Raw genomic sequence first — 24,505 nt, 5'->3', positions numbered from 1 at the left:
ATTACAATCTTGTCTCATTGCTGCAACTCCCCAACGGGCTCAGGAGAGGCGAAGGTCGAGTGGTGCTCTGAAATATGACCCCCCAAACCGAGCACCTTAACACCCGTCAGCTTAATCCGGAAGCAAGCTGCATGTAGGAAACACTGTTCAACTGACAACCGCAGTCAGCCTGCGGGTGCCCGGCCTGCCACAAGGAGTCGATAGAGCACAATGAGCCAAGTAAAGCCCCCCAGGTCAAACCCTCCCCTAACCTGTACAACGCTGGACCAATTGTGCACCGCCCTATGGGACTCGCGGTCACGGCCGGTTGTGACACAGCCTGGAATCGAACCCTGTAGTGACGCCTCAAGCACTGCCATGCAGTGCCTTAGACCGCTGCACCACTCGGGAGGCCGTCGGAACGTGCATTTCTAGACATCTTTGAAAAGCGACTCAGGTGAAACCCTTTTTTTTGTCTTAAAGGGACAGTGTTGTATTTTGAGACAGGCTTGATAAACTAAGTATCCAATAGGCAGAGGGTAGCATAATTTGTCTGATTCTCTGTAATAATGGTAAGGGAATAGTTATACATTTTATTTTGTAAAGTTGTTTCTTGCATCAAACAACACAACCACATTTTCAGTCATCTCCTGGATAAACAGGTTAATGTCAAGCCCTGCATGTTTTTTTCAGAAGTCTTCCATTGAACACCACACATTGGCTGCTACTGTAGGCTGAACGATAGAACCGCTATTTCCACGTTAAAATGTTATGGGATGCATTTTCTCCATTGTTTTTGATGGTAGTCCACTCTGGTGGGCCTACATTATGATCAAATTGCCACAGGGCCTACTTAACCACTGTTAAAACTAACTTAAAGCGGGTACAGCCTCAGTGTTAACAGTAAACGTGCGCCAGAAGTTGTACAGAATTTTCACAATGTTCAAGTTTGTTCTCAGCAGACCTGAAATTTGCTCAGTGACAAAAAGAAAATAGAGGTAACATTGCCCCTGAAGTATTACAGCTTTGGCTAGGTTAGAAGGAAAATATATTTGGGGGATTTATTTTTTCCCAGTCTTTTATCTCCTACATAGAGACTTACAAGGTTCCAGAGCCTGATGATTAACTCGCCTAAATGCAACCTGGTTGGAGGAGGAGGATTTTTTTGTTCAAATTATGTATGGAGGAGGACCAAAGTAGCCAATCCAACGATTGGCATTTTCCTTGGCATGCCCACCCATCCTGTTATTCTCTGTATTCATCTGTCAGGTTAGAATCAATGGACTTCTTCCAAAACTTGCCTTGCAAGCAAACAAAATGTCATGGTAGTCAGACAATGTGTCATCTGGTCCAGAGGGTTTTCCCCAATAGGGGCATGCGGCATCTGTGAAAAGACCATTCACTGTGTGTGAGGAGTTGGGACGTGGACCACATACAGCCCCCTAGTACCAGGAGAGTAGTGATTCACATACTGCCCCCTAGTACCAGGAGAGTAGTGATTCACATACAGCCCCCTAGTACCAGGAGAGTAGTGATTCACATACTGCCCCCTAGTACCAGGAGAGTAGTGATTCACATACTGCCCCCTAGTACCAGGAGAGTAGTGATTCACATACTGCCCCCTAGTACCAGGAGAGTAGTGATTCACATACTGCCCCCTAGTACCAGGAAAGTAGTGATTCACATACTGCCCCCTAGTACCAGGAGAGTAGTGATACACATACTGCCCCCTAGTACCAGGAGAGTAGTGATTCACATACTGCCCCCTAGTACCAGGAGAGTAGTGATACATGCAGCACAATGTGTAGTATTAAAATATACTGAACGGAAATATAAACGCACACATTTCAATTTTACTGAGTTACAGTACATATAAGGAAATCAGTCAATTCAAATAACTGCATTAGGCCCTAATCTAGGGGCGCAGCCATGGGTGGGCTTGGGAGGGCATAAGCCCACCCATTGGGGAGCCTGGCCCAGCCAATTAGTTATTTTTTCCACAAACGGGCTTTATTACAGATGGAAATACTCCTCAGTTCAATCAGCTCTCCGGGAGGCTGGTCTCAGACGATCCCGTAGGTGAATAAGCCGGTGTGGAGGTCCTGGACGTACCGCCAAATTATCTAAACAACGTTGAAGGAGGCTTAAGGTAGATAAATGTACATTCAATTATCTGGCAACAGCTCTGGTGGACATTCCTGCAGTCAGCATGCCAATTGCACGCTCCCTCAGAACTTCAGACATCTGTGGCATTTGTGTTGTGTTACAAACCTGCACATGTTAGTGTCCTTTAATTGTCCCCAACACAAGGTGCACCTGTGTAAAGATCATGCTGTTTAATCAGCTTCTTGATATGCCACACCAGTCAGGTGGATGGATTACCTTGGCAAAGGATAAATGCTAACGAACAGGGATGTAAACACATTTGTGCACAAAATGAAAAAATCAGCTTTTTGTGTGTATGGAACATTTCTGGGATCATTTTTTTCAGCCCATTAAACATGGGACCAACACTTTACATGTTGCGTTTATATTTTTGTTCAGTACAGCAGGTGTATCTGTACTGTCTCAGTCATCAACAGTATGGACCACAGAAGAGTTGTTAGGGAGGCGACTGGCAGTAGAGACGCTGTCGCTGGTTAACGCAGACCCCAATGACAGGGTGCTGTACACCACAACCCACCAACCCCCAATGTAAGAATGCTGAAATACTGTATTTCACTGCAATGTCTGATTCCCCTTCGTTTATACTGGAATATTACCCCCACTATTATCTAAAAGTGAAACAATGGATGAAAATTATTCTGAATGTTTTTAAATTATATTGTTTATCAGGTATTTTGGTTGTCATATTATAGTGGGGAATTGAGCCTCTTTTTTTCTGCCAGTGTTTCATTATCTTCTCTGGAAATAGGCTTAATCACAGTGTTTTCCCCAAGTTGTTGCCTCCTGGTTCAGTTGAGAGCATTTTGCCACCACTAATTAGCCTGACCATCCAACAGCCTCTATAGTGATCCCATCTGGCTAGCCATTACATCCATTCATCGCCAAATACATTTATTTTCTGAACCAATTGAACCCCATCAAGTGTTGGCTATGGGCAAACTGGTGCAAATGCAATACAATTATTTCACTTGAAGCTATTCAAGACATTACTTGCTGTTTTGCAGAGCAAAGCATTTAGGAACAGACTTTGAATTTACTTCATTCACTCGCTAGAATACCGCCATTTTGATTACGTCTGTTTGTACACAAGTCACTGTCAATCAGGTAATGCAGACATTTTACAGGAAATGTATCACTGTTTAAAAGGAAAGGCATGAATGAGTAAATCTCATTGACATCGCAAACTTGGTCAGTGGGACGATTTTAGTATTTCCTTTTCAGCTTCCATAAGTGACTGAAAATCAAGTTATCTGAATTCTGTGCAGTCTCTCTGCTGTGTGCGCTGTTGTACACCCACCTACTATATAGAATACCATACCACCACCACAGGGCTCCTTTCTATACCACCACCACCACCACCACCACAGGTCTCCTTTCCATACCACCACCACCACAGGGCTCCTTTCCATACCACCACCACCACAGGGCTCCTTTCCATACCACCACGACCACAGGGCTCCTTTCCATACCACCACCACCACAGGGCTCCTTTCCATACCACCACCACCACAGGGCTCCTTTCCATACCACCCCCACCACAGGGCTCCTTTCCATACCACCACCACCACAGGGCTCCTTTCCATACCACCACCACCACCACAGGGCTCCTTTCCATACCACCACCACCACAGGGCTCCTTTCCATACCACCACCACCACAGGGCTCCTTTCCATACCACCACCACCACAGGGCTCCTTTCCATACCACCACCACCACCACAGGGCTCCTTTCCATACCACCACCACCAAAGGGCTCCTTTCCATACCACCACCACCAAAGGGCTCCTTTCCATACCACCACCACCACAGGGCTCATTTCCATACCACCACCACAGGGCTCCTTTCCATACCACCACCACCACAGGGCTCATTTCCATACCACCACCAAAGGGCTCCTTTCCATACCACCACCACCAAAGGGCTCCTTTCCATACCACCACCACCACAGGGCTCATTTCCATACCACCACCACAGGGCTCCTTTCCATAACACCCCCACCAAAGGGCTCCTTTCCATACCACCCCCACCAAAGGGCTCATTTCCATACCACCACCACAGGGCTCCTTTCCATACCACCACCACCACAGGGCTCATTTCCATACCACCACCACAGGGCTCCTTTCCATAACACCACCAAAGGGCTCCTTTCCATACCACCACCAAAGGGCTCCTTTCCATACCACCACCACCACAGGGCTCATTTCCATACCACCACCACAGGGCTCCTTTCCATAACACCACCAAAGGGCTCCTTTCCATACCACCACCACCACAGGGCTCCTTTCCATACCACCACCACAGGGTTCCTTTCCATACCACCCCCACCATAGGGCTCCTTTCCATACCACCACCACCACCACAGGGTTCCTTTCCATACCACCACCACCACAGGGCTCCTTTCCATACCACCACCACCACAGGGCTCCTTTCCATACCACCACCACCACAGGGCTCCTTTCCATACCACCACCACCACAGGGCTCCTTTCCATACCACCACCACCACAGGGCTACTTTCAATACCACCACCACCACCACAGGGCTCCTTTCCATACCACCACCACCACAGGGCTCCTTTCAATACTACCACCACCACAGGGCTCCTTTCCATACCACCACCACCACAGGGCTCCTTTCCATACCACCACCACAGGGCTCCTTTCCATACCACCACCACCATAGGGCTCCTTTCCATACCACCATCACCACAGGGCTCCTTTCAATACTACCACCACCACAGGGCTCCTTTCCATACCACCACCACCACAGGGCTCCTTTCCATACCACCACCACAGGGCTCCTTTCCATAACACCACCAAAGGGCTCCTTTCCATACCACCACCACCACAGGGCTCCTTTCCATACCACCACCAAAGGGCTCCTTTCCATACCACCACCACCACAGGGCTCATTTCCATACCACCACCACAGGGCTCCTTTCCATAACACCACCAAAGGGCTCCTTTCCATACCACCACCACCACAGGGCTCCTTTCCATACCACCACCACAGGGTTCCTTTCCATACCACCCCCACCATAGGGCTCCTTTCCATACCACCACCACCACCACAGGGTTCCTTTCCATACCACCACCACCACAGGGCTCCTTTCCATACCACCACCACCACAGGGCTACTTTCAATACCACCACCACCACCACAGGGCTCCTTTCCATACCACCCCCACCATAGGGCTCCTTTCCATACCACCATCACCACAGGGCTCCTTTCAATACTACCACCACCACAGGGCTCCTTTCAATACTACCACCACCACAGGGCTCCTTTCCATACCACCACCACCACAGGGCTCCTTTCCATACCACCCCCATCACAGGGCTCCTTTCCATAACACCACCACCACAGGGCTCCTTTCCATACCACCCCCATCACAGGGTTCCTTTCCATACCACCCCCACCACAGGGCTCCTTTCCATACCACCACCACCACAGGGTTCCTTTCCATACCACCACCACCACAGGGCTCCTTTCCATACCACCACCACCACAGGGCTCCTTTCCATACCACCACCACCAAAGGGCTCCTTTCCATACCACCACCACCAAAGGGCTCCTTTCCATACCACCACCACAGTGCTCCTTTCCATACCACCACCACCACAGGGCTCCTTTCCATACTACCAGAATGAATAAATACATCATACATCACTCAAGATCTGCTTTTAAATTAGCCTACATCCAGGGTAGATGGGTCTTTAGGGAGAAGGAGACTGAGCCCCGACAGAAAACCTGTCTTGTCCCAGTTGCTTTAAGTGGTAATCATTTAGGTCTGTCTATGGCATCTGTTATGCTACATGTATGCCTCAACTGATACAAACTTGCAGTATATGTACGTATTTATATACAGTGCCTTTGAAAAGTGTTCAGACCCCTTGACTTTTTCCACATTTTGTAATTTTTTCCCCCTTAGCAATCTACACACAATACCCCATAATGACAATGCAAAAACAGGTTTTTAGAAGTGTTTGCTCATTTATTTTGACTATTTGCTACATTGTAGAATAATCTGAAATATCTGAAATATCAAATTTACATAACCTTTCTAGAACAGGCGTTCCGCTGGCGGAACCCCTCGACAACATTCCGCTGAAAAGGCAGCGCGGGAAATTCAAAAATATTTTTTAGAAATATGTAACTTTCACACATTAACAAGTCCAATACAGCAAATGAAAGATAAACATCTGGTTAATCTACCCATCGTGTCCGATTTCAAAAATGCTTTACAGCGAAAGCACAACATATGATTATGTTAGATCACCGCCAAGTCAAAAAAACACACAGCCATTTTTCAAGCCAAAGAGAGGAGTCACAAAAAGCAGAAATAGAGAAAAAATGAATCACTAACCTTTGATGATCTTCATCAGATGACACTCATAGGACTTCATGTTACACAATACATATATGTTTTGTTCGTAAAGTTAATATTTATATCCAAAAACCTCAGTTTACATTGGCGCGATGTTCAGAAATGCCTCCAAAATATCCGGAGAAATTGCAGAGAGCCACGTCAAATAACATAAATACTCATCATAAACTTTGATGAAAGATACATGTTTTACATAGAATTAAAGATACACTTGTTCTTAATGCAACCGCTGTGTAAAATTTCAAAAAAACTTTACGGAAAAAGCAAACCATGCAATAATCTGAGACAGCACTCAGAAAGGGAAAAAAATTCTCCACCATGTTGGAGTCAACAGAAATCAGAAATTACATTATAAATATTCCCTTACCTTTGATGATCTTCATCAGAATGCACTCCCAGGAATCCTAGTTCCACAATAAATTGTTGTTTTGTTCGATAATGTCCATTATTTATGTCCAAGTAGCTACTTTTGTTAGCACGTTTAGTACACATATCCAAACGCTCGTGCAGGTCCAGCCGAACATCGGACGAAAACTTCAAAAAGTTATATTACAGGTCGAAGATACTTGTCAAACTAAGTATAGAATCAATCTTTAGGATGTTGTTATCATACATATTCAATAACTTTCCAACCGGAGAATTCCTTTGTCTGTAGAGAAGCAATGGAACGCAGGTCACTATCATGTGAAATGCGCATGACCAGGACCTGGCTCTCTTCCAGACCACTGACTCAAACAGCTCCCATCCGGCTCCACATCACAGTAGAAGCCTCATTCAAGGTTCTACAGACTGTTGACATCTAGTGGAAGCCGTGGGAAGTGCAAACAGATCCATATCCTACTGTGCATTCAATAGGGGCTGAGTTGAAAATCGACCAACCTCAGATATTCCACTTCCTGGTTGATTTTTCTCAGGTTTTCACCTGCCATATGAGTTCTGTTATACTCACAGATACCATTCAAACAGTTTTAGAAACTTCAGAGTGTTTTCTATCCAATAGTAATAATAAATCATATGCATATATTATCATCTGGGACAGAGTAGGAGGCAGTTCACTCTGGGCACGCTATTCATCCAAAAGTGAAAATGCTGCCCCCTATCCCAAAAAAGATAAGTATTCAGACCCTTTACTCAGCACTTTGTTGAAGCACCTTTGGCAGCAATTACAGCCTTTAGTCTTCTTGGGTGTTTTACTACAAGCTTGGCACACCTGTATTTGGAGAGTTTCTCCCATTCTTCTCTGCAGATCCTCTCAAGCTCTGTCAGGTTGGATGGGGAGCTGTGCTGCACAGATATTTTCAGGTCTCTCCAGAGATGTTCGATCGGGTTCAAGTCTGGGCTCTGGCTGGGCCACTCAAGGCCGTTCAGAGACTTGTCCCAAGCCACACCTGCATTGTCTTCGCTGTGTGCTTAGGGTCATTGACCAGTTGCAAGGTAAACCTTCACCCCAGTCTGAGGTCCTGAGCGCTCTGGAGCAGGTTTTCATCAAGGATCTCTCTGTACTTTGCTCCATTCATCTTTCCCTCGATCCTGACTAGTCTCCCAGTCCCTGCCGCTGAAAAACATCCCCACAGCATGATGCTGCTATCACCAGGCTTCACCGTAGGGATGGTGCCAGGCTTTTGGCAAACTCCAAGCGGGCTTTCATGTGCCTTTTGATGAGAAGTGGCTTCCGTCTGGCCACTCTACCATGAAGTCCTGATTGGTGTAGTGCTGCAGAGATGGTTGTCCTTCTGGAAGGTTCTCCCATGTCCACAGAGGAACTCCAGAGCTCTGTTAGTGACAATTGGGTTCTTGGTCACCTCCCCGACCAAGGCCGTTCTCCCCCGATTGCTCAGTTTTTGCCGGCGGACAGCTCTATGAAGAGTCTTGGTGGTTCCAAACTTCTTCCATTTCCTCCATGTTTTGGTAGCCTTCCCCAGATTTGTGCCTCGACACAATCCTGTCTCAGAGCTCTACGGAGAATTCTGTCGACCTCATTGCATGGTTGAATCTACATGTAGATTCATATCTACATGGACATACTACCTCAATCAGCCCAACTAACCTGTGTCTGTATGTAGCCTCGCTACTTTTATAGCCTCGCTACTGTATATAGCCTCGCTGCTGTTATTTTTCAGTCTTTTTACCGTTGTTTTTATTTCTTTACTTACCTATTGTTCATCTAATACCTTTTTTGCACTATTGGTTAGAGCCTGTAAGTAAGCATTTCACTGTAAGATCTACACCTGTTGTACTTCGCGCACGTGACAAATAACTTTGATTTGATGGTTTTTGCTCGGACATGCACTGTCAACTGTGGGACCTTACATAGACAGGTGTGTGCCTTTCCAAATCATGTCCTATCAATTGAATTGACCACAGGTGGACTCCAAGTTGTAAAAACATCTCAAGGATGATCAATGGAAACAGGATGCATCTGAGCTCAATTTTGAGTCTAATAGCAAAGGGTCTGAATACTTAAGTAAATAATGTATTTCTGTTTTTTATTTGTAAGACATTTGCAAAAATGTCTAAGTCTGCTTTCACTTTGTCATTATGGGGTATTGTGTGTAGTTTGCTAAGGCTTTTTTAAATCCATTTTAGAATATGCCTGTAACGTAACAAAATGTGGAAAAAGTCAAGGGGTCTGAATACTTTCTCGTAGGCACTGTATATACAGCACCAGTCCAAAGTTTGGACACCTACTCATTCAAAGGTTTTTCTTTATTTTTACTATTTTCTATATTGTAGAATAATAGTAAAGACATCAAAACTATGAAAGAACACATATGGAATCACGTAGTAACCAAATAAGTGTTAAACAAATCAAAATATATTTTATATTTGAGATTCTTCAAAGTAACCACCCTTTGCCTTGATGACAGCTTTACACACTCTAGGCATTCCCTCAACCAGCTTCACCTGGAATGCTTTTCCAACAGTCTTGAAGTGGTTCCCGCATATGCTGACCACTTGTTGGCTGCTTTTCTTTCACTCTGCAGTCCAACTCTTCCCAAACCGTCTCAATTGGGTTGAGGTCGGGTGATTGTGGAGGCCAGATCATCTAATGCAGCACTCCATCACTCTCCTTCTTGGTCAAATCACCCTTACACAGCCTGGAGTTGTGTTGGGTCATTGTCCTGTTGAAAAACAAATGATAGTCCCAACGCAAACCAGATGTGATGGCGTATCGATGCAGAATGCTGTGGTAGCCATGCTGATTAAGTGTGCTTTATATATAAATTAAATGTATATATATTATGAATCAATGGGGGTGCTTGTGAGCAATGCCTTTTTGTACCCTTTCTTGAAGTTACAGTAGATATGAAAATAATGCACCTTAATGATCTCATGCCATATGATGAGCATATAAACTAGATGTTTGTGGTATAAAATACATTTGTTTATGTATGATATTGTAAGTTAAATAGATCAAATGTGTGTCATCCACATCAATCAGCAGATTAAGTCAAGTAGAGGTTAAATTCTGTGCTCAATGCCACCTCTCATATTTGTTTTAGCCAAGCTGTCTTTGCTAACAAGATGAGGATAAGTGGTTGGAGGAAATTAGGCCCATCTAAGCCAGTTGACAAGATAATAAAATATCTTTGATCCAGTCTGTTAACTGGCCTGTGATTCAGATCCTTGTCATGTTCAATGATTGGCTTAGAGAAACATATACGAATCAAGACACAGCAATGCGATATTACCACGAGGACAATGTTATTGCCGCTTTCAATATGGCCTCCCATGCACTCCCAACCCTGTCTTAGTGCAACTGTAAGCTGTTTTCTCTGGTTCCTTACATGACTCTCTGAAAATACTGGGGAGGTGAAAACCATGTAGTGAAAACCCCACAGAGTTTTGAAACCCAGATGCCTAATAAAGTTGTTTTTACCCCTCCAGCCCTTTTATATAATAGTAACAACAATAATAATTATTATATATGAATGTAGATCAGTGGCCCACTTGAGGGAGGAAGAACAGAAGCCGGACATGATGTAGCTAACCAAGGCCATGGACCTTGGATGACTAATGGGGTAGATACATTAACTTATAAGGCATTAGCTATATGTTTATGCCTCATTGAAAGTGTTACTAAATTTCCACTCCATTTTTCAGTATGGATGTGTTTTGGAAGACAGTCTGGCGTTATCGTTTGAGACTGACTATGAATGCTGAAATGTATTTTATTTTTATTCTTTTTTTTTTTTTAAATGTCCTTGCTTCTCCCCTCGTCTATGTTCTAACAACTGTCAGCATACTGAGACTTGTTCCTCTACACTACTCTGACTCGAACATCCTCTAAATTAATATTCAGTGTTAAACTAAATCATGAATTTCCTGTGCATATCAGGATAATTTTTTATTTAGAAGAGCTTTGCCGCAGTTGCGAGCATCTGTTGCGGTCCTAAGACAAATGTCCTCTTTTATTTAATGTGAGGCCTGTTGTATTCTGTTCCCACAGGACTACAATGATGAGATCAGACAGGAGCAGCTGAGGGAGCTCTCCTACTTGAACGGAGGATCAGAAGACACCAGCAGAGGGAGGACTGTACGTGGGCGGGGCTTACGACTGGCTTCCACCACAAACACACGGTACGTATTTAGATTTCTACCATTTGCCAAGATGAGCCATGTTGATTATGATCCGCTGGTTTGTTGGTCTCCATCCCAATTCATTAATGGTCATTGATTGGGCTTGTGTGTGTGTGTGTGTGTGTGTGTGTGTGTGTGTGTGTGTGTGTGTGTGTGTGTGTGTGTGTGTGTGTGTGTGTGTGTGTGTGTGTGTGTGTGTGTGTGTGTGTGTGTGTGTGTGTGTGTGTGTGTGTGTGTGTGTGTGTGTGTGTGTGTGTGTGTGTGTGTGTGCATTTGTGTGTGTGTGTGCATTTGTGTGTGGGTGTGCATGTGCATGTGTGTAGTTTTGTTTGGTATCCGTGTGAACTTTAACTGCGATCATAATCAAAATGTGATCTTGGCTTCATTGCGTTTAATACTCATACCCCGTTTGATGAATGATTCGTCATTTGTTTCAAGCACATATAGTTAATTATTCATGATGTAACGTTTTCATAATTAATGTCATATTTTATATCTCAGACATGACATACCTCATAATTCATATTTTATACATCTACCCCGACCATGTCTCCAGTGTGACAGTTTCTCAAGGATTTTGAGTGTACGGTGATGACTTGCACGATTCTACCTCAGCTGGTAATGAAGCTTAAACACAGCCCCTCTTCTCATATGATTCTGATTTTGCCCATTTAGAATCACCACCATGTCCCTCCCCTGATTCACTCCTTATGCCTCCTCGATAAGCCATTACTGTAAATCTCCATGAGAAATATGCACCGGTAATGTGGCTGTGATTCTCCTTGGAGTCTTTGTATTTTCCGATCATAAAGGACTGCTAGCTTAAGTGAAGGATCTGCAGTGCCAGAAGACTGTATCTTCTGCCTCCTCCGTCTTGCTAGTGTTAAAACGTCTGGACATTCTCCAGATGTAGAAAGCTTTATGACCTTAAGTCCACCCTGGACTCCCTGTGGTGCTCCTCTGGCCCTTCTAGGCAGTAAAGAAGAAAGCACCTCAGCATCTGTCTCCCAACACCCTAATTTCAGCTCAGACACACCAGTGCCCATTTGTGAGTTGTGTGCACAGTCAAATAGCTGTTAGTGAACCCTAAACATTATAGCATCCCTTGCTGGGATAAGCACAGGGAGTCAGAGGGTCATTTCCCTGCCAGGACGCAGGTTGACGTTCTGGAGGCAGAACTGAGCAATTTCCGCCAGATGGACTAGCTACAAAGTCAAAATTGTCTAAATCGTTAAAAAACATAATCTATACAAAAATGTGCTTTTTGGTCTTAATTTAAGGTTGGGGTTAGGCATTAGGGTTACCAGTGTGGCTAATGTTAGGGTTAAGGTTAGGGTTAGGTATAAAATCAGATTTTATAAATTTGTGGCTGTGCCTGCTATTGACTGCACTGCAGAGCTGCCTCCAGTACATGAGTCATCCCAATAAATGCCAACCTGCTGCCAGGGCTGCTTCGGTATATGAGACAGGTGGACATGAGGATTCTCTACAAATGCAGGTAGAACCGGTTTCCCAGGTCATTGGAATAACAGTGCAGTGTCCGAATGAATGGCTTGTCTGGGAGAAAAGTGACATGATGACTGTTCTGCTTCAAACATCATTATGACTGTATCTGTCCAAGCAGAAAATGTTATGCTTCTCTTCCACTTTACAACACTTATTAAGCTTGTGACCACCACCAGCTGAGGCAGTCTGTATAATATCTGCCCACATTACAAACAAGTGTTGATATCAGCTACCATTACACTTTTGCACATAGTTGTTTGAAATCAAAAAAGCAGCGTTTCATTTCCACGTTGGATAACGAATATTTTCAAGATGCAATCAATACCATAGTGATGTTTTTAACGTATGTTGTTCAACATACAGTACTCAGAGTATGCTACGATATAAATGTCCTTAACTCACAAGGGACAATATCAATGTTCGATATGGCCAGACTAAGTTATATCATGCTGTGATCTCATCAATGTTTTGTTTTTTAAACAGGGCACGGGGAGGAGCGGCCCCACCACCTCCACCAGTCAGGGGGGCAGCTGTACCCAGGGGAACAGTGGGTAAGCGGAGTGTCCTGCCACAAGCCACATTAACGAGAGGAGTACCCGCTCCCAGGGCCAGGGGAACACCAGGGAACCCCGGATACAGACCCCCACTGTTACCCATCACACACGAATCATACGACGACTACGTAAGTCTGACTCACTTTGCCCCACTTGTAATGTTTAATGTTGAATAAGTACAGTGCCTTCAGAAAGTATTGATAGCCCTTGACTTTTTCCACGTTGTTCATTTACAAAGTGAAATTAAAATGGATTTCATGTAAAATTGTCAACAACAACAACAAACAAATATTAATGGAAAATAAAACACTACCATATCTTTATTAGATAAGTATTCAACCCCTTGAGTCAATACATGTTAGAATCACCTTTGGCAATGACTACAGCTGTGAGTCATCTTGGGTAAGTCTCTAAGAGCTTTCCACACCTGGATTGTGCAACGTTGCCCATTATTCTTTTCAAAATTCTTCAAGCTCTGTCAAATAGTTTGTTCATCATTGCTAGACGACCATTTTCAGGTCTTGCCATAGATTTTCAAGATTTATATCAAAACCTTAACTCGGCCACTCAGGAACATTCCCTGTCTTCTTGGTAAGCAACTCCAGTGTAGATTTGGCCTTGTGTTTTAGGTTATTGTCCAACTGAAAGGTGAATTCCTCTCCCAGTGTCTGGTGGAAAGCAGACTGAATCAAGTGTTCGTCAATGATTTTGCTTGTGCTTAGCTCTATTCCGTTTATTTTTATCCCAAAAAAACCTCCCTAGTCCTTGCCTATGACAAACATACCCATAACATGATTCAGCCACCACCATGCTTGAAAATATTACCAGTGATGTGTTGTGTTGGACATGCCCCAAACATATGATTAAAGGTTAATTTCTTTGACACTTTTTTGCAGTATTACTGTAGTGCCTGTTTGCAAACAGAATGCATGTTTTGTAATATTTTTATGCTTTTCAAGCTTCCTTCTTTTCACTCAATCATTTATGTTAGTATTGTGGAGTAATACAATGTTGTTGATCCATCCTCAGTTATCTCCTATCACAGCCGTTAAACTCTGTGACTGTTTAAAAATCCCCATTGGCCCTATGGTGAAATCCCTGTGCGGTTTCCTTCATCTCCGGCAACTGAGTTAGGAAGGACCCCTGTATCTTTGTAGTGACTGGGTGTGTTGATACACCATCCAAAGTGTATTTAATATGCTCACCATGCTCATGGGGATTTTCAATTTCATAAGTGCCCTTCTTTGCGAACAATTGGAAAACCTCCCTTGTCTTTCTGCTTGAATCTGTGCTTGAAATTCACTGCTCGACTGAGGTTATGGTTTTTCATGTTCGCTAGCTGCAGATATTCATAGGCTTTACATTACCTCATTTTTCTATTAGTTGACAGGTTAGCTGTCATGTTAGGGTAGTAGATGCCTGCACAGTGGAACTCATATGATGAGTTGGATATTTGTTTACATAGCCAGCTAACAAGTTGCTTGTTTTTCCCTGTTTCTACCGATGCAATTTATTTGGAAACGATCCCAGTTTCGTAACTAATCAGCTAACATTGGCAAACTCTGTAGTTAGTCAATCAGGCAAAAAAACGAGTTGATTAGTGGAGAGAGGGAGAGATAGAGAGTGTGTGTTTGGAATGGGAGGTGTGTAACTGTATCACACAATTTATTATGGAAACCCCTTATTAGAAAGAGAGTATGTGTACAGTATGTTTGAGAAAAAGAAATAGAGGAAGGAAGAGAGAGACCGTGTGAGAGGAGAGAGAGTTTATGTTCCTGACTACAATTGTATCATATTTGTTGCTCCTCTCCATCTGTTCCTCTGTTCCTCTAGGTCAGTGAAAGAGAAGGAAGTGATGTCCATCTGTTCCTCTAGGTCAGTGAAAGAGAGGGAAGTGATGTCCATCTGTTCCTCTAGGTCAGTGAAAGAGAAGGAAGTGATGTCCATCTGTTCCTCTAGGTCAGTGAAAGAGAGGGAAGTGATGTCCATCTGTTCCTCTAGGTCAGTGAAAGAGAAGGAAGTGATGTCCATCTGTTCCTCTAGGTCAGTGAAAGAGAAGGAAGTGATGTCCATCTGTTCCTCTAGGTCAGTGAAAGAGAAGGAAGTGATGTCCATCTGTTCCTCTAGGTCAGTGAAAGAGAAGGAAGTGATGTCCATCTGTTACTATGTTCCTCTAGGTCAGTGAAAGAGAGGGAAGTGATGTCCATCTGTTACTCTAGGTCAGTGAAAGAGAGGGAAGTGATGTCCATCTGTACTCTGTTCCTCTAGGTCAGTGAAAGAGAGGGAAGTGGTGTCCATCTGTACTCTGTTCCTCTAGGTCAGTGAAAGAGAAGGAAGTGATGTGGAGCGTCACAGCTCAGCAACAAAAGGCAGGGAGGAAGAGGAGTTAGAGATGATTGGAGGGATAGAGAGGTTGTGTGAGGAGAGGGGAGAGGGAGAGGATGAGGAGAGTGGAGGTAGAGAGGAAGAGGAGAGTGAAGAGGAGGGAGATGAGAGAGGATAAGGAGAGGAGTTTGGAGGTAGAGAGGAAGAGGAGAGTGAAGAGGAGAGTGAAGGAGAGGAGAGTGGAGATAGAGGAGGGAGAGGAACATGAGGAGCAGGAAGAGGAGGATGAAGTGGAGGGAGAGGATGAAGCAGAGGTAGAGGAGGAAGAAGAGGGAGGGGAAGAGGGAGAGCACACATTCGAGAGGAGAGCATACGTTTCCATGTCCCACCATTCACCCTTGCAGCACACATACTGGGCCTAATGTGACACTGGCAGGGGTTTTAGAGTTGTTTTAAAAAGTGGTAGGAGCTTATGTCTGTTCTAGAGTTTGTAATGGATTAAAACAAGAAAATGGGCGGGGTTGACCATCTTGACCACTTGTGGAGTTATTACAATGTTGGACACACAGGCAGCAAATGGGGAAAGTATGTGTTTTGGGGGATGTTCAACATTTCCATCATAAATGGGTACATTGTGTGGGGGAACCTGCAAAGGCCCCTTCCCAGAAACTGCAGGTGCTGGTCCCCGAAGGTATCCAAAATGCAGCTTGTGCATTCACTTTGTGATATGGCTACATTGGCCGGAAGAGGGGAGACAGGAGTGTGGCACCAGGATGTGGTCCGAGTTGTAACTCATTTGAAAGCAGGTGAAGTTTGAAGGCCGCAAGAGAGGGTGTGTGGTGTGCATCCGGAGTGGACGCAGGGCATAGTGTGTTCTGTGCCACTTTGCAGGATGGACCCGTGCTTCCAGTGTAGATATAGAGGTCTATAGAGCCTGTCTGCATTCCTGATTTCTCTAACCATTAGCTTACCTGTGTAATATTGACATAAGCTCAGAACCACTTGTTTTTCAAACACGGTCCTGTTTTATCAATTGCTGTGCTGAACAATGGACAGTTCATTACCTCTGTCAAATGTCTATGTAGCTTAAAGTTATGTGTGTATTTTTTATTGCAATAAAGATGATGACGCTACATAATACACATTTACAATAGGCTTCCATCTACAAAATACAGTACATACAGCCTAATGATATATACACTATTTTAATAGCAGGACACTGTAAAGTCCATTATCCCTGTGAAGAGTATGAATTAGGCTGCTTGAGAAGGTTTGAATCCTAAGCAACCTGCCTACACATTGTTGGAAGTACAATAGACCAACAAACATACTGTAGTAGGTCAAAGCTGTGTGCTGGAAAACCTTGGTAGAGCGTGGGTGAAATACGCATTGTGGTGCTCATGAATTTCCTTTCTTTTCTGGCTTCAGACCAGTGCCTACTTCTCACTTCAAACATAGTTGTTTGTTTTAAATAGAATGAAACAACGATGAAGCATAGACATTAAAGGGTAGACTTCAAAAAACACAGTTCATTCAACCCCATCCTTGCTTTGTGCAAGTTGTTTTTAGTTCATTTAACTGAAATCACATTACCACTCGATGTACTTTATAAAATATAATGATAATGAGTACGTGGCCTACAGATGAAGAACAATTAAAAACAATTAAAATAAATCCCTCCGATTCCGGGACTTTCAACGGTGAACGCTGAATTGTGACCTCATGAAAAAAGCTACATTTTTACCAGTCAATTTCCACCGAGCTTTGCCGCTATTCAAAGCCCTTGTGTGTGCTGGCAATTGGCAGATTAGCCTGTTTGCATGGGGAAATGCACAAGCACAGCCTCATTACCAAAACCGAATAGAGTTCTGACGGAGAGCCTGTGTATTTCTTGAGAGGCAAAAATCTGGACATTTTTCTCCCCAGTAATTGGGGGTTGGGAGCGACGATGGGAGCGCAGAGACGGATACCAGGGGATTAAAGAATGAAGGAGTTTGTCCTGAAAATGTTTTCCTCCTATTTTGCCCCCTATGAATCTCACCTTGCTCTATCCTCTACGCCAGTACTCAATTTTCTCTCAGTGTTCTTTCCAGAGTGTAGGCAGACCTCTCTCTCTGTAAGGTCGAGGTATTTTTTTTACCACTGAAGTATACATGATGCTGTGATGCGTTACACTACCTCCTTCTCCTTGGTGCGAGTGCAGATTATAGTCACGGTCATGAGGAATCAACAACAAGTGTCAGTGTTTTTTGTTGTTGCTGTCGCTGTCGCTGTCGCTACTTTCTTCTATTTGTCTTTGTGAAGACATACTGTATGTGCTGAATATTGAATATAGAGGTAGAACACAGAGCACGCTCCTCGTGGCATGACGGGAATTTCTCCAGAGGAAGCTAGGATTGATGGCCTCTGTCAAGTTGTCAGTCTCCCTCATGAAACTGATACTGTTAAAATTACCATGATCGCACCTGTTAGGGATAGTATTGATTCACAGCTGCAATGCATAGCTACAGAGAGATAAAGAGTTGTTGGATTTCAAGGTACTATTATTTCTCTTTATACCATGTCATTGTTGAATACTCGAAGGGCATTGTAGAGCATGCATTATTTCCCTATAACGCACAGTATATCGGCACGGTAGAATTCAATGGATATACTGTATATAGTTCATTCTTACAGTATATGTTTTGATTTAGCTGCTTTTTAAAGCAAAGGTCAAATTGAAAACATCATTGGTATTGTTGAAATCGATTTTCATAAAAGCAAGCTAGGACTGATGGTTTGGTTAGCTAACTAACAAGTATGTTTGGTTACCACGGCAACTACTGTAGCTATCTAGTAAACTTGCTAGCTCCTTTAGTAGTAATCAACTCGGGGCTCTATGCGTTCTTTGGAAAATAATGCAACTCTGTGGAAGGTCAGTTCCACTCAGCTAGCGCTTCATCAACATGCCTGGTTAGTTTTCTCTGTTGAAAATACTGAATCTAACGGAATCGAAACTTGACACCCAGAAATGGGAGTCGACACCGGGAATCGACGGGCAAGTAGATTAATACATTTTTTCTATGCCTGGCTAGTTTTGACAGCACAGATATGCCCTCATTGTTGTGCTTTGTATTTCAGTGCTTTTCTCGAGTTGCAGTCTATTTAATTGATCTGCATATGAATTGTTGTTTTTCTAACCTGTAGATTTATCGGGCTTATGCCGTAACAGAATATGAATAAACATTTACACATCCTATTTGTTTAAACAAATCCACTTGCTGAAATGTAGTTAATCATAGCTCTTCCGTGGATCCGCACAGCTGAAGCTGGGTTATTTTCCTGCTTTCACTGTCACCCACTCCCACTTTCAACCAAACAATAATATAAAATGACTAAATGGATCCTGCTATTTTGTGAATTCACTCACTTCAGAGCTAATGTGGTAGTTTGCTATTTCATCAAGCTAATTTACTGTCTTGACAACTATTGCAGAACTGACAGTGGCCGAAATGAATTGTTTCTAAACAATTCAGAGCATCACTAACGTTTTTGGTCAGTGTTATGATTAGGATTCCATGATTTGAGCTTCATAATAGACCCCTTGAGACCCAGACCCAGACCCAGAACCACACCAGTACCAGTACACAACGAGACCTAGAGCAGACTTCTTGAGACCCAGACCAAACCATTTTCAATACTTATTTTCTGTATATATTTTTTTTATTCATTTGGCCAAATCAACTCCTGCTTTTGAAGTATTTGAAAGTATTTTCATATACTGTCTTATAAATATTAGTCCATTTTAAAATTGGGTTCAAATTCATGGAGTATTGAAATATTTCTATTTGAAAATGCACTTGTCTGTGTATTTGAGTACTTTCAAATATACTGAACAAAAATATTAATGCAACATGCAACAATTTCAACGTTTTTACTGAGTTAAAGTTCATATCTGGAAATCAGTCAATTGAAAAATGAATTAGGCCCTAATCTATGGATTTCACATTACTGGGAAGGGCGCAGCCATGGGTGGGCCTGGGAGCCAAGCCCACCCACTGGCGAGCCAGGCCCTGCCAACAGAATAAGTTTTTCCCCACGAAATAACTTTATTACAGACAGAAATACTCCTCAGTTTCATCAGCTTTCTGGGTGACTGGTCTCAGACGATCCCGCAGGTGAAGCAGCTGTAAGTGGAGGTCCTGGACTGGAATGGTTACACTTGGTCTGCGGTTGTGAGGCCGGTTGGACGTACTGCCAAATTCTCTAAAACAACGTTGAAATGTGGTAGAGAAATTAAATTCTCTGGATAGCTCTGGTGGACATTCCTGCAGTCAGCATGCCAATTGCACGCTCCCTCAAAGCTAGAGGCATATTGTTGTGTGACTAAACAGCACATTTTAGAGTGGCCTTTTATTGTCCCCAGCACAAGGTGCACTTGTGTAATGATCATGCTGTTTAATCAGCTTCTTAATAAGCCACACCTGTCAGGTAGATGGATTATCTTGCGTTCATATTTATGTTCAGTATGCATGCCAATGCCTTTGCAAATGATTTCCTAAACCAATATTAAATTACTTGTATTTATCAAAGGAAAAACTATCCAAATAATTATTTTGAAATGTATGTGAAATTAATTGAAATACATAACTGTATTTGAACCCAGGTCTGATCCAGACCTAAACTAAGCTTAACACTTTTAACCAAGATCCTTAGCCAAGACCACAAATGTAACCTACACTGAGTGTTCAAAACATTAAGAGCACCTTCCTAATATTGAGTTGCACCTGGATTCACCTGATCAGTCTATGTCACGGAAAGAGCAGGTGTTCTTAATGTTTTGTACACTCACCATAGATTCATGTGTGCTTGTTAAACAAAATCTAAAACTCTGTCACTTATGGCAGACCACAAATAATATACCTGAAAGAAAACGGATGTAAGAAAATGTGTTGAGGGTCTCCCGAGTGGCGCAGAGGTCTAAGGCACTGCAACGGTCTAAGGCACTGCAGCCCTGGGTTCGATCCCAGGCTGTGTCATAGCCGGCCGCACAATTGGTCCAGCATTGTCCGGGTCAGGGGAGAGTTTGGCCAGTTGGGACATCCATGTCCCATCACGCTCTAACAACTCCTTGTGGTGGGCTAGGCGCATGCAAGCTGACTTTGGTTGCCAGCTGGACAGTGTTTTCTCCGACATGTTGGTGTGGCTGGCTTCTAGTTTAAGCGAGCAGTGTGGCTTGGCAGGGTTGTGTTTCGGAGGACGCATGGCTCTTGACTTTTGCCTCTCCCGAGTCCGTAGGGGAGTTTCAGCGATGGGACAAGACTGTAACTACCAATTGGGGAGAAAAATGGGTAAAAGTACAATAAAATATAGAATTTCTTAAAACAGAGGCTACACAGACAGAGAATGATGCCAAAATGTGATTAAATGCAGGGTTCGGAGATGCTTTGAAGAAAATATATATTTATCCAGAACAGAATATATACAGTATAGCACAAGGTCACACTGTGGAAGTGGTACAGATTCTTTGCTCGAAATCAAATCAAATAGTTGTTGTCAAATGCGACAAATTCTGTGAAATCTTTACTTACAAGCATTTCTAAACAATGTAGAGTTGAAAATTAAGAAACATTTGCACAAAAAAAGGATATAATAAAACAATGAAATATCAATAAAGAGGGTACATACAAGGAGTACCAGTACCGAGTCAATGTGCAGGGGTACGAGGTGTTGAGGTTATTGAGGTAATATGTACATGTAGGTTGGGGTAAAAGTAATGGGGCAATCCAGATAGATAATAAACAGAGTAGCAGCAGTGTGTGTGTGTGTGTGTGTGTGTGTGTGTGTGTGTGTGTGTGTGTGTGTGTGTGTGTGTGTGTGTGTGTGTGTGTGTGTGTGTGTGTGTGTGTGTGTGTGTGTGTGTGTGTGTGTGTGTGTGTGTGTGTGTGTGTGTGTGTCAGTGTAGTATGTGTGAGTGTGTGGGTAGAGTCCATTGAGTGTGCATAGAGCTAGTGCAAGAGAGTCAGGGATAAAGATAGGTGGTCAATGCAAATAGTCCAGGTAGCCATTTGCTGTTCATTAGTCTTATGGCTTGGGGTTAGACGCTGTTCAAGAACCTTTTGGTCACAGAGCCTTTGGGCTCCTGTACCGCAGTGTGGAGTGCAATAGAGATTGCATAATCTGTGGATCTGTTGAGGTGCAATATGATCTATTTAATGGTTTTCTAAGATACGTGAAATTCAATTAGTTGAACCAATGTGTGTATTTCTCAAATGTGGTGGCAGATATTGATGTAGCTCTTTTATGCACACTATGTTGTAAGCTCACTATTCTACATATGGAAAAATCAAGCTCGCCTTCTAGAAACACCATGCATGACAAAATGGAACAAAATATATTTTCTTGGGCTACCTAAGGATGGCATGCACATCTGGAGTAATTGCTTTTTAACAATAGGCTTGGTTACACTGCTGAGTTCCCATTTGTGAGATTAACTAATTATGGAAATGTGATTCTCCATGCACAACTCCCTGTTTAATAAAACACAAGTAAGACACACACCTCAGGTAGATTGTTTAATAACTTTATATACTGACTTAGAAGTAAGCAGAATACCCAAAAGCCTTGGTATCAGTTGTAATCCAAGGGATTCCTAACAGCCATAGAGTAGGAAAACTACAAAAGAAACCTAACAAATATACAAATGCAGCGTATTCCAATTTTTTTATGAGACCAGTTATGAGCCTATCTGGTTATGAGAACGGTCCTCTCTAAGGACCTTCGTTCAGAAGGTGTTTTCGTCTTTGTTATTATGTTACTTTATATTACTAATTTGATTCAAAACTCTCTGAATAACAGCTTGTGAAGTACTCCCTTTTTGTGGGCTCTTTTTATGTCTTTCACAGGCTGCAATAAAAGTGAAATGCGTAAAGCAGAGTGTGTCGCTTGAATATGCATAGGAGTAAAATCAAGTCCATGCAGCCACAACAACTGGATTGCAGCAGAAAGACAAAGGAACCCACCACTCATTTCAGGGCTCTGCATTCAGAGGCAGCCCCGTGTGCAGATTAGTCACTGTCAGGGGACGCGCAGGTTGTCAATTGATAATGAAGCATAGAGCTGAAGGCCTTTATCTCCTAATTACAGTGAGCCAGGACTCTCCAGCCCATGTGTTAATACTTGATTTATTTCCTCCTGGCCTGTTCAATAGCACCAGCGTTAATTGGTTTTCCAAATGAGTGTTGAAATATAAGGATCAGGTTTCATTAACAAGAGGGCGCGGCCGACCGCAGCACCCATTATGCATGGCGCCTTGTAAGACATGTTAAGGTCAGCGAGGTGAAAATCCCTGGCTTTGTAAACAAACATGTACTTTATAGATAAGTGATATTGACACAATAAACTGTAGCAGGACAGTAGCCAGTCAATGCTGCTAGAACGTATCTCATCTTTGAAATCCTATTGTGGCCTTAACCGCTCACTTAGAAGGCCACAGTTTAATTTTGTATTATGTTTTTTTCCATTGAAAGACTTCAACAATAGTTTGTTCAAACTAAAGAAGTATTATATTGTATACTGTTTGTATTGAGTGAAAATAATCTGTCACCAAAAAATACGACCTCAGCATGAGAATAATGTCTAGAGAATGTAGGGAAAATTACATTCCATCTTCTCACAACACAGATACATGATAACCTTGAAATTGCGGTAATATGTAATTGCAGAATTGACATGATCCTGGACGTCTGTCTCCCCTGACTGGTTTACATGTCAGCGGCGGACAGTGCCGAGGCGATGTGGAGTATTCTGTCAGCCGGGTACGCTAACAAAACGGTCAATTAGTGAGCTAGGTAGGTCTCTGACCCTGTCATTATGGGAAAGACTCGTAGAGAGAGGAAGTGGCATAAGATCCCCTGAACAACTTAATCCCTGACACAATTCCTAACTTTAATTAAGTCAAATCCATGTTCATACTCTTATAAAGCCACACAAGAGCCCAAAGCAGAATTTAAATCGGCTTGAGCCAACAAAAGAGGCAGGCGGTATCTCAGTAGTCTGTAGCTTCATTTGGCAACTTTTCCCCTCTCTAGCATGGGTTTATAACAGTAATGGCAAAGCCAACAACACCAAATAGAGGATGTTATTTCATATTTATTACAAGCAGCTGTGAGGGAAGGGAATTATTTGATTTGTTTTATGATGACTGTCTCATAAGGCAGCTGTTGAGTATTCTAGCATGGAAGTCTTGGCAGAAATTGTGTTCCCATAACAATAAAGCAGACTTAGTTACAGCCTGAATTTAAGAAGGATTAAATACACACAATACCCCATAATGAAAAAATGAAACCATGTTTTTGGAAATGTTTGCTAATTTATTGAAAATTAAACAGAAATATCTAATTTATATAAGTATTCACACCCCTGAGTCAATACTTTGTAGAAGCACCTTTGACAGCGATTACAGCTGTCTTTTCTGGGTAAGTCTCTAAGAGCTTTCCACATCTGGACTGTGCAACATTTGACCATTATTCTTTTCAAAATTCTTCAAGCTCTTGGTAAGCAACTCCAGTTTAGATTTGGCCTTGTGTTTTATGTTATTGTCCTGCTGAAAGGTGAATTAATCTCCAAGTGTATGTTGGAAAGCAGACTGAACCAGGTTTTCATCTAGGATTTTGCCTATGCTTAGCTCCATTACGTTTATTTTTTATCCTGAATAACTCCCCAGTCCTCAGCGATTACAAGCATACCCATAACATGATGCAGCCACCACTATGCATGAAGATATGGAGAGTGGTACTCAGTAATGTGTTATTGGATTTTCCCCAAATGTAACACTTTGTATTCAGGACAAAAAGTGAATTGCTTTGCTATTATATTTTTGCAGTATTACTTTAGTGCCTTGTTGCAAACAGAATGCATGTTTTGGAATATTTTATTCTGTACAGGCTTCTTTTCTTTTCATTCTGACAATTATGTTAGCATTGTGGAGTAACTACAATGTTGTTGATCCATCCTCAATTTTCTCCTATC

The 24,505-nt window shown here is 42.8% G+C and overlaps 1 protein-coding gene across 11 annotated transcripts in view; it reads left to right on the top strand.

Annotated features, from left to right (window-relative positions):
* The window catches only part of LOC129828722 (KH domain-containing, RNA-binding, signal transduction-associated protein 2-like), a 130,230-nt gene that overhangs the window by 86,343 nt on the left and 19,382 nt on the right, over positions 1-24,505 (top strand). For all 11 annotated transcript variants that reach the window (XR_008755286.1, XR_008755284.1, XR_008755282.1 and 8 more), the window contains 2 exons: positions 10,981-11,111; positions 13,101-13,299. Coding sequence is in view for 1 of the 11 variants with exons in the window: in XM_055889884.1 (XP_055745859.1) it covers positions 10,981-11,111; positions 13,101-13,299 (330 nt within the window). In the remaining 10 variants the exon portion in view is untranslated. The remainder of the gene's footprint in view (positions 1-10,980; positions 11,112-13,100; positions 13,300-24,505) is intronic.

Source organism: Salvelinus fontinalis, chromosome 30 (assembly GCF_029448725.1).
Source record: "Salvelinus fontinalis isolate EN_2023a chromosome 30, ASM2944872v1, whole genome shotgun sequence".
Lineage (NCBI taxonomy): Eukaryota > Metazoa > Chordata > Actinopteri > Salmoniformes > Salmonidae > Salvelinus > Salvelinus fontinalis.
The sequence above is the reverse complement of the archived record's forward strand: the minus strand, read 5'-3'. Positions and strand labels throughout refer to the sequence as shown.